Source organism: Lutzomyia longipalpis, chromosome 2 (genome assembly GCF_024334085.1).
Source record: "Lutzomyia longipalpis isolate SR_M1_2022 chromosome 2, ASM2433408v1".
Lineage (NCBI taxonomy): Eukaryota > Metazoa > Arthropoda > Insecta > Diptera > Psychodidae > Lutzomyia > Lutzomyia longipalpis.
Window position 1 is genome coordinate 36,010,895 of NC_074708.1, and position 14,880 is coordinate 36,025,774.

Below are 14,880 nucleotides of genomic sequence, written 5' to 3' on the forward strand. Positions count from 1 at the left end.
GCTGTTCCACTTTCCGATGACTCCATGACGTAGGTTCCAGCGTCAAGTCGCAAAAATAGTCTCTCCGCTTGGATAATTGCATTGCACGCGTGAAGAAAGTTTTGCACATTATGTGTGTGTGACAATATCCCCATATTAACATTTCCTGCACATTGCAATTGAAAGCTGCCCAAAAAAAATCTCATCGCACACGTTGAGTTTATTGTTAGCTGACTAAGCTCAAAACAAGCGTTTCTCTGGGTGTCATAAAATTTATTTAAATAATATTTATGAGGCTTTACGGGAGATGTAAAAGAAGGTACACTGCGCATTTGGTCGCATCTGCTGAATTTTTATCACAACTCAAGCACGTTGGGGGTGTTCAGGTGGAGCTGTATTGTCATTGATTGTTTTTGTTAATGAAATTGTTAAAAATATTTTACCTTTGAATTTTTTTTACGTGAAACTTCCGTTTTAAGTTGCTGACAGAGAAAACACCGACGTAGGTTCTGTTGACGTAAATAATGATCAACACCTTCATTAGAATTTGCATTTTCTTATCAAATGTTTTGCAAAACTTTGCAATAATATATTTTATTGCTTGATTTGTAAACTGGAAATTATTATTTCTTTAAGTATGGACGATTGTTTGAAAATTATTGTAGATTAGAATGATTAGAATTAAACAGACAGATCTCAAAATTAAATGAAAATTTTTTAGAATCATTAAAAAACATAATAAATTAATATTTTTACAATGAAAATTTAAAATAAATCTTCATTGATTTTGCTTAAATTTTTATTCAAGAAATTTAAAATTTTAATTAATAAATTCTTGACTGAAAAACATTCTCTAAGATTTTAAAACTTTATTACTTGACAACAAACTTTCTTGAGCATAACGCAAAACTCCTTTACTTTGGCATTTCTTGAATTTTTCCAATTCGTAATCAAATATTGAATTAAAATTGTTTTACAGTGCTAATGCAAATATTAAAGGAGAAGTATATTTTTCAACACCATCGCATATTTGTCCACAAATTCCTTTCGTGATTTCTTAATCACTGAGAAAACAGTGGTTAAATTCACCTCAAGTGTGAACTCTTCTGTACACTCAACAGGAGCTTGCCCATATTGCTGGTTAAGTGAGGATGAAGAAAAAAAACTCATTAGGCAATGAATCAAAGAGAGGAAAAAAGCGAAATTGAAAAGCTCAATATTTAGAAAGTTATTCATTCTTCGTGGCGGATTCTCGCCGATAAAGTCTCGGAACTTGAAAGAATTCCCTTTTCCCCGCATAATTGGCTAGAAAGAAAAACATAAATTAATGATTAAATTTGCATAAAAATGCAAATTTTGGCAATGTTTTGGGTGGGATTTTTTAAAATGATAAATTGCTCCCGATGTTTGGTGATAATTCGACAAATTCACATAAAGATCATTTTATGCAAAAATTTTGCGTATAGATTCAGCATTGAATTGCCAAGGAGAAGGCTACATCCATGATCTTACCAAAAATCTCTAAAACATTTTTTTTGCATTAAACTTACGCGAGACTTCCTCAGACTTCCGTCTTCGCGCCGTTGAGTCACAGTTGAAGAAGATAAATTTGATGAGTGAAAAAATATTTGCTAATTCCCAGATGGAATTATTCAATATTTTCCAGATAAATAATACTCACAGCTCAATTGGTTATTCACAAGAAAGATGTTGTATTTCCAAAATTTCCATAAATGGAAGATGAGAGATAAAATAATGTTCTTCCTAATTTCCAATGCGGTTTTTTTTATGCTCTCTTCGGGGATTTGTTCTTCATTAATTCAGCAAAGATTAATTTTCTTTTAAAATGAATTTTTTAAGGCAAAAATTTCATTACTTAGCCACCCTTTGATCTGTGTAGTTTGCTCTGGTATAATGCGAAGTGACCCCAAAAATATATTCAATGATGGGTAAGAGCTTACAATGTAATAGTCGCGGATTGCACCAGAAAATGAGCAACTACGTCAATATATTCTAAATCATTCACCGACATCTCTGTGGGTTTGTCCGGTTATCACACTTTGTCGCGTTTTCAAAATAATTGTAAACATTTTTCCCCAAATATAGAATTGTCGCGCTAAAAAGTCCGCAGAAAAAAAAAACTTATTAATCAAGTACTTTGATCTTCCTTAGTTCTTTCCTCAAGACGTTTTTTTTTGCGTAGCCAATCCTCAGGAAGCGATAGTTTGGAAAGAGAAACATAATGAGACCACTTTGGTGCGCAATTTCATCAGCAGCAGTGTGCTGAGTTGAGGGCACACGGAGTACGTTGACTGTGACCCCGCAAGAAGACATAAAGAAATCATGCCAGTGAGATTGTCAATAGGACCATCTCTTGCGTCAATGGGCTTTCACAGAAAATGATCTTCTTATCCCCACCAGCAAACAGCGCGCGTTTTAATTATAGCCTCTTTGCTTTGATTGCCCTGATATCGCTGTCGCTCGCTCTATGTTGGCTTTCATACAATTCTTTGTTATCACTTTGCCATGCTATATTGGTGCGAGATCTTGTTGAGCTTGTTGAGTATTGTGAATGTTCACACACAAAATTCTGTCCACCTGTAGGCGCAAAATAATCTTCAAGTATGTCTCGCAGAGTAAGTTTCGAAGACCAACAAACAATAGTTCGCTGTAAGATGCATCGAGAAGAAGAAAATTGAGGAGGATTCAATGATAAAATTTGAGATGTTTTTGAGGGATTCTTTGAATGATTTTCATTTGAAACATTAATGATTAAAAAACACATTTTCTAAATACAATTCTTTATTAAATTCTACAAAATTTCTTGATATTATGAATATTTATTTGAATAAACATAAAGAATAAGATCTTAAAATCATTTTGAAAGAAAATTTTATTCTGGATCATTTGCGTCTTGAAGTATTTTTTTTTAAACAAATTTTAAGAGTTCTATTTTAATTCCTAACAGTTAAGCATATAAATTGAATTCTAATTTTTTTATCTGTTTGATCTTTTTTTTTCTAGTTCCTGAGTATTTTTTAGAGACTTCTTGACGGCAGAAAAATTAACAGAATCTTTAAATTGAAAGATCCGTGGAAAATTCTTTATGCAGAGAGGACACTAATGGAATTAAGGATACTTTATTGGAATGAATAAGTAAGTAAATTAAATAATATTCATCAAACTAAAAAGAAAATGAGCGAATGGAGCTTAAAAGCTCAAAATTGTTAAAATTAATCATTTCTTCTCCTTAAGTTTTGATCAAGAATTTTTGTTAAAAGAATATTTTCCATGATTTTTGCAAAAATTCCTATTAAACCCGATTTACTCTCATTTAATTCTAAAGAGAAAGAAAATAATGGGAGTCAAGAAAAATTAATTTTATACTGAAATGAGTCACAAAAATTCACAGAATGCTTTAAAAAAAATTCACGAGATTCGCATAAAGTTTTTTAGGTAGTAAAACTTTGATCTACATACTTTTTATGTAATTAAATAAATAACACTATTTAATACATAGTTGAATACAATACTTAATCTTATCTGTTTTAAACATTATGAAAAATCTCCCACAGAATATTTTCCTTTAGAATTTTCCATGAATTTTCTGTCAATTTGTGGTAAAATGTTTTTCGTGTAATCTCATTATTTCTCGTGGTGGATGGTGAAAATATTTATTCATCCGGACAGGGATGCTTCCTCTCTGTACAGTACATACAAAACAATCCTGACAAATTGAATCGATTGGCGTGTTTTACAATTCCCGCCACAACATAGGCGAAACATCCTCCGGTGTTTGTTGTTACGGGAAGAATCGATTGTATTTTGGTCTGTGTTTTTGGGGAGGGTAAAAACAACCCCAATTGACGGGAAGTCCTTTGGGAATGTCCTATCGTGGTGTCCCCAAAAATTGCCTCAATCGATTGAGGCCATCAGAGTCTTTCACTAAATTGTATATTGAGTGGATTCTCTCCTCACTCTCAAGTCCCACGATGACGTGACAATGGGCCATTTGTGAGCAGCAGGTGCTTCTCTGGAAGTGCCAATAAAAGTTCAATTTTGCCCTAAGCAGTTGTAATCCCGGGCATGATTGCCCAGCCATTCTCAATGGCCTCATAATTAATACCCGAATCGAGCAATGAATGTCGCAATTTAATGAATTTATCACCAAATTTTCCGGTGCAATCTCATAATTTATCCATCCCATCCAACTAAAATTCGCAAAACTCATCCGATTCACATGAGAAAGTGCAAAATGTGATTTTTTTTTTCAAATTAAAATTTAAGCTTTAAGCTTTCAAGCTCATTGTACATAAATATTGCATTTTTCCAACACAACCAGAAGCCACATTGAGTGCAAGAATGTGCTTAAATAGCATGGAAAATAGTTTCTCTCAGCAGAATTGCTTCATTTCTTTTTCACAGCATCTTCCATTGGAAAATTCCTTCTCTCGACAATTTTGAAATCACTGAGATAGATTTGTGGTAGAGATTTGAGCTTCTCTTCGGGGCTCTTCTCAAACCACACTGTGCAGAGCTTTCCGCTGGCATACCAAGCAAATTCCACCACGGAGAGTAAGCTTGCACCAATAATAAAGCCCGCTAAACCACCAAGAGTAGCCAAGAGGTCATACCAAGTAGATACGATGGTTTGCTGTTGAATAGAAAATTTTTAAACAAGAAAAAGAAGAAATTTTAATGCAGGATTGTGGGGTAAAAAGGGTCACATTTCATGGGGAGGAAAATTGTGCAGATGAGTGAAAATTTTGTCAATAAATCCCTGCTGAGCCATGAAATGAAAGGAGATTATAAATTAAGGAGATTTATGTGGATTTAAAATGAATATGTATGATGTTCAGATAGAGTTGAAAAGAATTTCCTTTTATAGATTAATGATTCTATGTTAAAAAAAAATATTAAGAAATTTTAATCGATTCTTGTTTTCTTTTACGGAGACTTTTGCAAACTTTTAAAGAACTTTCTGATTTTTTCGGGGGCTTCAAGGTAAGTTTTACAATTTAACCCTTGGAGGATTTTGCTGGCCACTGTGGCCAATTCGACATTTTTTTAAATCATTACAGAATAAAATTTCTTTAACATATCCGTGATAAATTCTGAATCTGTGTACAGGGGAGTTTCATTACTTCAAGATCGTCGAAAGAAAACTTGGAAAAATATTTTCTTTTGAGAAAAAATGAAGATCAAATTTTGAGCTTAGAAAGATTGATCTTATAAGTGTTAAATTTGATTGTTCTTTACCAAAGCTTTCAGCGTGTCTTTGAAGAAGATTATATTATTACTAAAGAACTCATGAGTTTATGTGAGGGTTTTTCACCTCTTTTTAACCGACGAAAAACCCGGAAAATTGTTATTGTCTCTATACGTCGGAAAATCACTTCTTTTTTTATTACTAAAGAATTGAAAAACTCACATTGACGCCCCCGGAAAAAGCTAGGACTTCACAAAAAAGTTTGCAAAGTTTAGAGTTTCTAAAAGGAAAAAGCTTCACAACAAAATAAATTCAAGATTTAATTTTTTTTAAAAGAAGGAAATTTCTTTCCACTAAAAATAAATCTCTAATCTATCTTACGGAAAAACATTCAACTCTGATTCACTTACAAGATACTCAACGGCATATGGAAGAGCAAAGTGCACATGAACGACGCTCAAGTGACTTTCATCCATGGAAATGGATTCATTGAAGAAATCTGCTGGGGTGAAGGGTTGTACGAAGCCAAAATGCGAACGAATGCCGTACTTTATGTAGTTGCACTGTGGTCTACAATCTGAGCATTGAGTTCCAATGAAATGGGAATTTAAATTTACCATATAAGGCTCAGAGTTGTCCCACATACCTAGCAAGATTTAAAATTTATTTAACAAAGTTTATCATTTTAATATGAATGATGAACTTACTCTTCCATTTAATAAGGCATGAGATGTCACTGAGCAAGCATCGAGATTGATTGTAGATGTTTGCATATTGATAGGGGTAGCAGCCACAGAAGCGAATCATATCGTTGAACTTACAAGCCAGTTGGCATTCACTGAAGGTGTAGAAACTGCAAAAATAAAAAGGAAGCTAGATTAAAAAGCTTCTTTCGGGAGAATTTTCTCAAAAAGCTCACCCTTTGTAAATTAATGTGTTTTCATCCCAAAAGTAACATCCTCGTGCCTTAGCTGAAACATGCCGCATCGTTTGACTTCCCTTGAAAGATTCTGGGAAGAGTTCAATGAAGACTTCTCCTGAAAGTTGAATTTGTCTCTCAATGTAGGCATTACTGCCCATATCAGGATAATCCTGAGGATTAAAAATAAGGACTCTTGATGCCATTGATGAGTGAACGTTGTAGTTTTGATCTGATGAATTTTGCTCAATTATTACGGTCAGGCCTTCCTTGAATTCGGATTCTTTAACGTAGAGCGGTTTGGGGCTAGGAATATCTAATCCTTGCTTAGAGATCCTTTCCATTTCCACGCCAGTTAGTCTCTGGTAGTTAAACGTACAGCATGGGCCGTAGTCTGTCCAGTTTGTATTGAAGATTGTCGAACAGTCCATCTTTACACCGTTCCAGTAGCATTCTTTGAGGAAGTCATCACAAGGAGGAGTTAACTGGAATTTTAGGAGGGATTTTAAGGAATTTTCATCAATTATGAGCCTTGGAAATATCTTACATTGGCAATTATTTCTCCTAGAGGATAGGGGTTGCCGTAGAATTCAATGAAAAAGCTGTGAAGACGATTGTAGAGGTAAAAGTCATCCTGATCTACATTGAGCGTATAGAAAGATCCCAATTGCAGAAGATGCTCGTAAACACCTTCACGAGTCTCTGAAATCTTCACTGTTGTTTGATTCTGCTTTGAAAAACTATTTTAAATAAAAGAAAATTGACCAAAAAATTAAAATTTCTGCACCAGAATTAAAAGAAAGTAAACTCTTCGTACTAAAACTCCTTATTCTGATAACATTTTTTTTGGCAAACAACATAATAAAATAGCTAATAAATGGGTCAAGGGGTGTAAATCTTTTTTTGAGGAACTTCCGATGCGGAACAATCACATACTGGCTTAGAAGGCAGGCACCCACCAACTGGGTCACTATCAGTATATCAATGGCAATTCATGTTGCCTTCGACTTTGCAAATGTATAAAGCATTAAACTATATTGCAAAATCAGTGCTATGCTGGTGGAAATTCAACCCGAAATTCTTTCACATAAAAGCAGAAAGAAAATCAACTTTTATATCATTCCCAGTTCTACTGTAGACGTGTGAAAATGCAGAAAATTCACATTTTGTTAATTTCGTTTATCGTCTTATTAAGTGGTTTAGCATTGGCTGAACGTTTTGATAACTATCACGTGTATAGTTTGGAGCTTCAATCATTGAGGCATGTTGAATTAATAAGAGATTTTGAAGATAAATTAAGTGGTGGTGTCGAAGTTCTATCTCCGTTGATGCGGAAGATCCCACAGGAAGTTAACGTTCTCATCTCTCCCAATCAAATTGTGGACTTTAAGGCCATTTTGAGGGCTCAAAAAATCCCTTTTCGCCTTATTGAGGAAAACTTCCAAGATGTAATTGACGAGGATGCTAGGCTGAATAACCTGAGAGCCGATACAGGTGATTACAGCTGGGAAAGGTACTACAGGCTTGAAAATATTCACAACTGGATGAGGAGTCTTGAGGCTAAGCATCCTGGTGTAGTGAATACAATTGTTGGAGGTGAAAGTTATGAAAAGCGAAAGATTTTGGGTGTAAGGATCGCCCACAACGAAAAGAATCCGGCAATTTTTGTTGAAGGAGGAATTCATGCACGTGAATGGATATCTCCAGCTACATCCACCTTCATAGCCAATGAGCTGCTAACAAGTGAAGATCCAGAAACAAAGAGACTAGCTCAATCTTACACGTGGTACATCTTCCCCAGCGTCAATCCGGACGGTTATGAATTTTCAGCGACTGCTAATAGAATGTGGCGAAAGACTCGTCAACCCTATGGATTCTGCTACGGTGCTGACCCGAATCGCAATTGGGATCATCATTGGATGGAAGAGGGTTCGAGTTCCTTCTCCTGCTCTCAAGTCTACGCCGGAAGTGCGCCATTCTCGGAAATTGAAACTCGTACCCTGTCACAATACATATCAAGTGTAAAGAATCTCCGGCTCTACGTTTCCCTACATTCATACAGCCAATTGCTGTTGTATCCCTATGGAACTTCGGAGAAGGTTACAAAGCCTCAGGACTACGATAGGATATCCAATGCAACAGTACGAGCTATTTCAAAGCGCTACGGGACAACGTATGAATATGGCAACATTGAAGAGGCCATCTATCCAGCCTCTGGGGGGTCAATTGATTGGGTTCATGGGGTTAATAAAGTCCCACTGGCTTTTACATTCGAACTCAGACCTGATCGGAATTCACGAAATGGTTTTATGCTCCCAGCTGATCAGATTATTCCTACAGGGGAAGAAACAATGGACGGACTAACAGCTATGGTTCAAGAAGCTGAAGCTTTAGGCTATATGAGGGAAGAAGAAAACTCTTTGTAAATTATTTATGATTGTTAAAGCATATTGGTAATAAAATGTTTTATTTGTTACGGTCGATAAGCTTAATTTTTCGTTCTTATAAAAGATTTTTTCGACTTTAATGGAACTAGTAGAGCTTCAATCTTTCACTGCAAAAGTCTACGTAAAAATATGAATTTAGTGGTCATAGTTCTTCTTCTATCCTTCTCTGTACTTGTGGGAGTTCAAGCTAAAAGATACAACAACTATCGAGTTTACAGAATGTCTGTTAATTCATCGGATGAGCTTGATGTTTTCCAATCTCTTGAGAATAATTGTCGAATGGGAATTATTGTTGAAAGACATCCTGTCAGAGGAAAAGCCCAAGTCATTGTATCTCCCAATAAAACTTTAAGCTTTGAAGCTCTAATGAGGGAGAAAAATATAAAAATTAAAATGATGGAAAGTAACATCCAACGGCTGTTTGATGAGGAATTAAAAGTTTTAAATGATTGGACCCCGGACAAGTCTCGGCCAATGAATTTTAAAATCTATCATACTCTAACCGATATCTACGAATGGCTGTATGATTTAAGCAGAAAGTATCAGAAGCACGTAAAGCTGTTAAGAATAGGAAAATCCTATGAGAATCGTGAGATACTCGGAATAGAAATTTCCCACAATCGCCGAAATCCAACAGCCTTCATAGAAGGTGGCATACATGCACGTGAATGGATTTCTCCAGCAACAATTCTCTACTTAATAAATGAACTTTTAACAAGCAAAGAAGAGGAAATAGTGAAGCTAGCAAGGAACATTAACTGGTACATTGTTCCAGTTGTAAATCCGGATGGATACGTTTATACGCACACCCATGATCGTCTTTGGCGTAAAACCAGAAGACCTTATGGGATGAGCTATGGGGTTGATGCAAATCGCAATTTTGGCTTTCACTGGATGGAAAAAGGCTCTAGTCTAAGGCCTTGTTCTGAAATATTTGCAGGGCCAAGACCTTTTTCAGAACCAGAAACTTGGGCTCTTGCTACATTTCTCAAAAATATCCCAAAGCTTAAGCTTTACATCTCATTCCACTCTTTCGGTCAACTCTTTATGTATCCTTATGGATATTCTCCTAGACCAGTGAAAAATTTTCGTGATGTAGATCAGATAGCATTTGCTACAGCTACTGCCCTATCTAGGCGATATGGGACACATTATAAATATGGAAATATCTACAATACTATTTATCCGGCAAGTGGGTCATCCGTAGACTGGGTTTCAGGAGTACGTCGTGTCCCTCTGGCTTATGCGTATGAACTACGACCTGCTCGAAATACAATTCTTGGCGTCATATTGGATCCTAAGTTTATTGAGCCGACCTCCTTTGAAGTAATTGATTCACTAATAGCTATGGTAGATGAGGCTGAAAAGCTTGGTTATTTTTGTTTCAGACGCAATTTATTCTGATCTAATTAAGATCAAACTTTCTTTTTTTTCTTGTACTTTAATAAATTTTATGAAAAGAAATTCGTTTTGTCCTTTATTCGATTATCTATGAACGGTTCTACGATGTAGTTAAAAGTTCTAATTTGGTTTTGTTTCCACAACGAAAGAACTGAAGAAGAAAGTTATAGTCATTTGGAGAGATTTCAAAAGTCTTTTAAATTAAAAGACTTATCAGAAGTCTAATACATTGCATTTAAAATGCCTCTGATTTATTTAGTTGTTCTGTTTTAGCTTTCTTATCAGAAACCTTACAAATTGTTGAAGAACTAAGTTAGAAACAATCTAAAGAGTAGCTAAGATAAGGAGAAATTGATGACACAGAAGATGAAGTCATTCATTTAAGGGTTAAAGATTAAGTAGTAAAACTCATTAGCTCCAAATGATTCATACTTCTAGAATTAAATTTTTTTTTAAAAAGATTTAAGATTTTCACCGTTTTAATGAAAATTTAAGTCAAAATTTGAATAAAAAATGAATCAAAACGAAAATATTACGCGATTGAACTTAATCTTCTCATGACGTCAGGTTCAACGGTGGCTCCAAGAAGACTCATAAGTGCAGTGCTTTGATAAATAAAATCAGACACGTGGACAAAGTATCGAAAGTGTGCCTGATAAGGAAACTTAAGACAAACACTTGAGACAGTTCTTATATAAAGAATTGTCTCTGATGCGTTTCTTCAGTTCAATTTCATTCCACGCTTCAAGATGACGATCAGCATTGTAGTCTTGATTGCCATTTCCTGTGTATTTGGACACACCCTTGGGGAAGTTGCTCGTTACGACAACTACAGGATCTACGGAGTGACGGTGAACTCAGTTGAGGATTTTAAAGCTCTGGAGAGTCTTGAAGGAACCAGTGATGGATACATCTTCCTCTCCATGCCATCTAAGTTGTCCAAAGAAGCTGCCGTTGTTGTTGCTCCTCATAAATTTGATATTTTTGAGAGCTTTCTAGACAGCAAAAGCATCAAACACAGAGTGACACAGAAGAATTTGCAACGTATGATCGACATGGAACGTAGATCAATGGATTTTAGGAAGAGGAGAAGCAATGGCTTTGACTTCGACAACTACCACACCATTGAAGAGATAAATGCTTGGCTGAACTCTCTGGAGGAAGCTCATCGAGATGTTGTTTCCGTTATCACTGCTGGAAAGTCATATCAAGAGCGTGATATCTTGGGTGTGAAACTTTCTCGTGGTGCAGATAAGCCAGGAATTTTCGTTGAAGCTGGTATTCATGCACGTGAATGGATTTCTCCAGCAACGGTTATCTTCCTAATCAATGAACTTCTAACAAGTTCTGATCAAGGTGTTAAAGATCTTGCTGAAAACTACGATTGGTACATTTTCCCCAATATCAACCCAGACGGGTTTGTTTATACGCATGAGAAGAATCGCATGTGGAGGAAAACACTGAAGCCAGATCCTGATATTGCGGCATGTTTTGGCGTTGATGCCAACCGTAATTGGGACTTCCAGTGGACATCAAGTGAAACAACCAACAATCCATGCTCAGACAAGTATGCTGGACCATCACCTGCCTCTGAACCCGAAGTTGTTGCTGTTGCGAACTACATGACGAGCATCAAGGATAAATTGCACCTCTTCCTTTCATTCCACTCCTTCAGTCAACTCATCCTCTTCCCCAATGGGTACACAGAAGAACTCGTTGAGCACTACAATGATCTCAAGGATATCGGGGATAGTGCTGCTAAGGCTCTAGCTCAGCGCTATGGGACTGAATACACCGTAGGGGATATCTACAGTACGATCTATCCAGCTCCTGGAACCTCCATCGACTGGGCTTATGGAGCTTTAGGCATTAAGCTTTCCTTTGTCTACGAGCTGCGTCCCACGTCCAACTTAGAGGGTGGACACACATTGCCTGCTGATCAAATTAGACCTGTAGCCTTGGAGACAATTGATTCTCTCGTGGCGCTAGTTAAGCGTGCCAAAGAACTAAAATACTTTGATCGTCAATAAAAATTTTATTCTCCGTGAATTATGAGACTTTAAACTTTTCTTCAAAAGTTTATTTGTAAAAGAAATATTTTGTTTATTAAATTTTGAGAATAAAAAGATATCTTGAAAAGAAAAATATTTATCTTATTAATGATATTTTCTTTGGATTTCATAAAATGTGGCTTAAAGGATTATTTAATCTTTAAAAACCATAAAAAATACAAAGAATTTTTCCAACTGGTTCCGTTATTAGTTTAGAAAATTTCGGTTTTTCTTGAAAATCTTAAAAACCCTTACAAGACTTTCCGGAACGCTAAAATGAACAAACTCCTTTTCTTTTTCTCATGAATTTCTTTAAAGTTTACTGAACTACTTGTAACAAAATCTAATCAATTAAAAGATCATCCAACTTAAGTTGTGTGAAGTTCAAATTTATTTTTATTGTAAAAAAATAAAAATAAAACCTCTTTAGGGTGATAAACTACGAGTACCTCTTTGTAATAAAAAAATCAAACACCTGAAATGAATGAGTCTGGCTCGATAAGAAGCAGCATACTTAAAGACGCTATAAAAGCAACAGTTCACAATTATTCCATTCAGTTCGATTTCTTGTTGCTCTGGGAGGTGTGTGAAAAAGATGAAGATCAGTTCAGCTCTTTTGGTGGTGTTGTCGTGTATTTTGGCACAGAGTCTGGGTGAAGTTGCTCGTTATGACAACTACAGGATCTACGGGGTGACTGTTAACAGTCATGAGGATATCAAAGCTCTGCAGAGCCTCGATGGGACAAGCGATGGATTAATCTTTATCTACATGACTTCAAAATTAGCTGAAGATAGCCAAATTGTCGTTGCTCCGCACAAGTTTGCCGACTTTGAGGATTATTTGAAGAGAAATGGGATGACGTGCAAAGTTTTGGCGGAAAATCTTCAACAATTGATTGATATGGAGCGTAGGATGATGAATCTGGCTAAAAGCCGCACGCAGGGCTTTGATTTCGACAACTACCACACGCTCGATGAAATTCATGCTTGGCTCAAGTCTCTGGAAGAAGCTCATCCAGATGTTGTTTCTGTTGTCTCTGCTGGAAATTCCTACGAGGGGCGTGACCTTTTGGGCGTGAAGCTATCCCATGGCGCGGGTAGGCCAGCAATCTTTGTTGAATCTGGTATTCATGCACGTGAATGGATTACACCAGCTGCAACAGTCTTCATTGTCAACGAGCTGCTAACAAGTGAGGATGAGGCTGTAAAGGATCTGGCTGAGAATTACGACTGGTACGTCTTCCCAAGCGTCAACCCCGATGGCTATGTGTACACGCATGAGAAGGATCGTATGTGGAGGAAGACCAGACAACCATACGGATCGTGCGTTGGTGCTGATGCCAATCGCAACTGGGACTTCCACTGGAATGAAGTTGGTGCCAGCAATCAGCCCTGCTCTGATACCTACGCCGGTCCAAAAGCCTTCTCCGAACCCGAAGCTCTCGCTGTCTCGAGCTATGCTGAGAAGCTCAAGGATCAAGTGAAACTCTACATCTCCTTCCATTCCTTCAGTCAGCTTCTCATCTTCCCCAATGGCTACACCGCTCAGCACGTTGATAACCACAAGGATCTCAAGGAGATCGGTGATGTAGCTGCAAAGGCCTTGGCTAAGAGATACGGAACAAAGTACACTGTTGGTGATATCTACAGTACGATCTATCCTGCAGCAGGAACATCCATTGATTACACCAAGGGCGTCCTCGGAATTGATCTCTCGTACTGCTACGAATTGAGACCTCAAAATATTTTCCAAGGTGGATTTACTCTTCCTGCTAAGCAGATCAGGCCAACTTCCTTGGAAACTCTTGATTCACTCGTGGCACTTGTCAATAAGGCTAAGGAGCTTAATTATTTCGGTGAAAATTAAAGCTTTGAGCTTTCTTGTTATTGTTTGGAAATAAACTTGAGCATTTGTTGAAATTGAAGATTTTTTATTATAGAATAGCTTTTATGAGAGAAAATAAAATCATCTCAGATTTTATTTCCTTTCTCTGAGCTTTTATGAGCTTATTTTTAAGCTCTATTTTCGTGAAAGCAAAAAATTCTAGCTGTTTGTTTAATTTCTCAAGCACATACTTAAGTCTTTAATTTGCGGAAAAACTCACAGAATATAGAGATTAATTCCCTACAAATATTGATTAAAAACTTAAGTAAAAAAATTACAAATTACTACTCATTGGAAAAAGTTTAAAGACTCTAAATTCAAAGCAAAAACAACTTAAGAAGCTCTTGGGGTTTTCTACATTCTCATTATTTTATCGTTCTCGTGCCTCCTTGAAATTAATTTATGTAATTCCTGCACAATCTCACTTTCTTGTGCAATCCTCCCATGAATGAATAAGTCACAGAGGAATTTATCCCTCCAAGAGAGAGCTCTTGAGATAAGGTGCAGCCATCAGGCTTCCGGCGAGTATTTGTTTGAGAGGGTATTAACTCACATGTAATCCCTGTAGTTTGTAAGAGCCTCTCGACTAATGCGCGTTCCACTGCACAAAGCCACGGCTGGGAAAGGAATTGTACTTATGGGGACACGATAGACTGACCTTCCTGTAGCCGTTGGGGCTTTCAGGAAGGTAACATAGGAGCTGGCAAGGAGCCAGATTGTTGCAACAATTGCAGTCATGATGAGCAATGTCCACAGCATTCTCTCCACGTTAGAACGTCCCTTTTCCACCGTATGCTGGCACCCATGTACAAAGGTTTTCTCTGAGAATTCCGTGAAGCATCCACGGTATGACCCCCAGAATGACCGACGACCTCCCGTGTGGCCCATCTTCCCTTTGACTGCATGAGACAGCGGAATTTTCTTGGCTTTTATGGTGCGAGGAATTTATGATAAATGAGCTTATACAGGGAGACAATGGTTATTATTAA

General features: G+C 36.8%; 5 protein-coding genes across 5 annotated transcripts; 3 read left to right on the top strand and 2 right to left on the bottom strand.

Moving 5' to 3' along the window:
- Positions 1–4,296: 4,296 nt before the first annotated feature.
- LOC129790505 (uncharacterized) lies at positions 4,297–6,036 on the bottom strand. Its single transcript, XM_055828011.1, has 3 exons — positions 5,896–6,036; positions 5,599–5,834; positions 4,297–4,633 (listed from the first exon to the last, which is right to left on the bottom strand). The coding sequence occupies exons 1-3, from the start codon at positions 5,993–5,995 to the stop codon at positions 4,388–4,390; spliced, it is 582 nt and encodes a 193-aa protein (XP_055683986.1). The 5' UTR covers positions 5,996–6,036; the 3' UTR covers positions 4,297–4,387.
- A 5-nt stretch (positions 6,037–6,041) lies between these two features.
- On the bottom strand, positions 6,042–14,788 carry LOC129790501 (sodium channel protein Nach-like). The gene is made up of 3 exons (XM_055828004.1): positions 14,445–14,788; positions 6,655–6,847; positions 6,042–6,592 (listed from the first exon to the last, which is right to left on the bottom strand). The coding sequence occupies exons 1-3, from the start codon at positions 14,777–14,779 to the stop codon at positions 6,104–6,106; spliced, it is 1,017 nt and encodes a 338-aa protein (XP_055683979.1). The 5' UTR covers positions 14,780–14,788; the 3' UTR covers positions 6,042–6,103.
- LOC129790496 (zinc carboxypeptidase-like) lies at positions 7,216–10,469 on the top strand. Its single transcript, XM_055827994.1, has one exon. The coding sequence runs from the start codon at positions 7,256–7,258 to the stop codon at positions 8,531–8,533; it is 1,278 nt and encodes a 425-aa protein (XP_055683969.1). The 5' UTR covers positions 7,216–7,255; the 3' UTR covers positions 8,534–10,469.
- Positions 10,583–12,100, top strand: LOC129790495 (zinc carboxypeptidase-like). Its single transcript, XM_055827993.1, has one exon. The coding sequence runs from the start codon at positions 10,705–10,707 to the stop codon at positions 11,983–11,985; it is 1,281 nt and encodes a 426-aa protein (XP_055683968.1). The 5' UTR covers positions 10,583–10,704; the 3' UTR covers positions 11,986–12,100.
- On the top strand, positions 12,553–13,926 carry LOC129790497 (zinc carboxypeptidase-like). The gene has a single exon (XM_055827996.1). The coding sequence runs from the start codon at positions 12,602–12,604 to the stop codon at positions 13,871–13,873; it is 1,272 nt and encodes a 423-aa protein (XP_055683971.1). The 5' UTR covers positions 12,553–12,601; the 3' UTR covers positions 13,874–13,926.
- Positions 14,789–14,880: the final 92 nt, after the last annotated feature.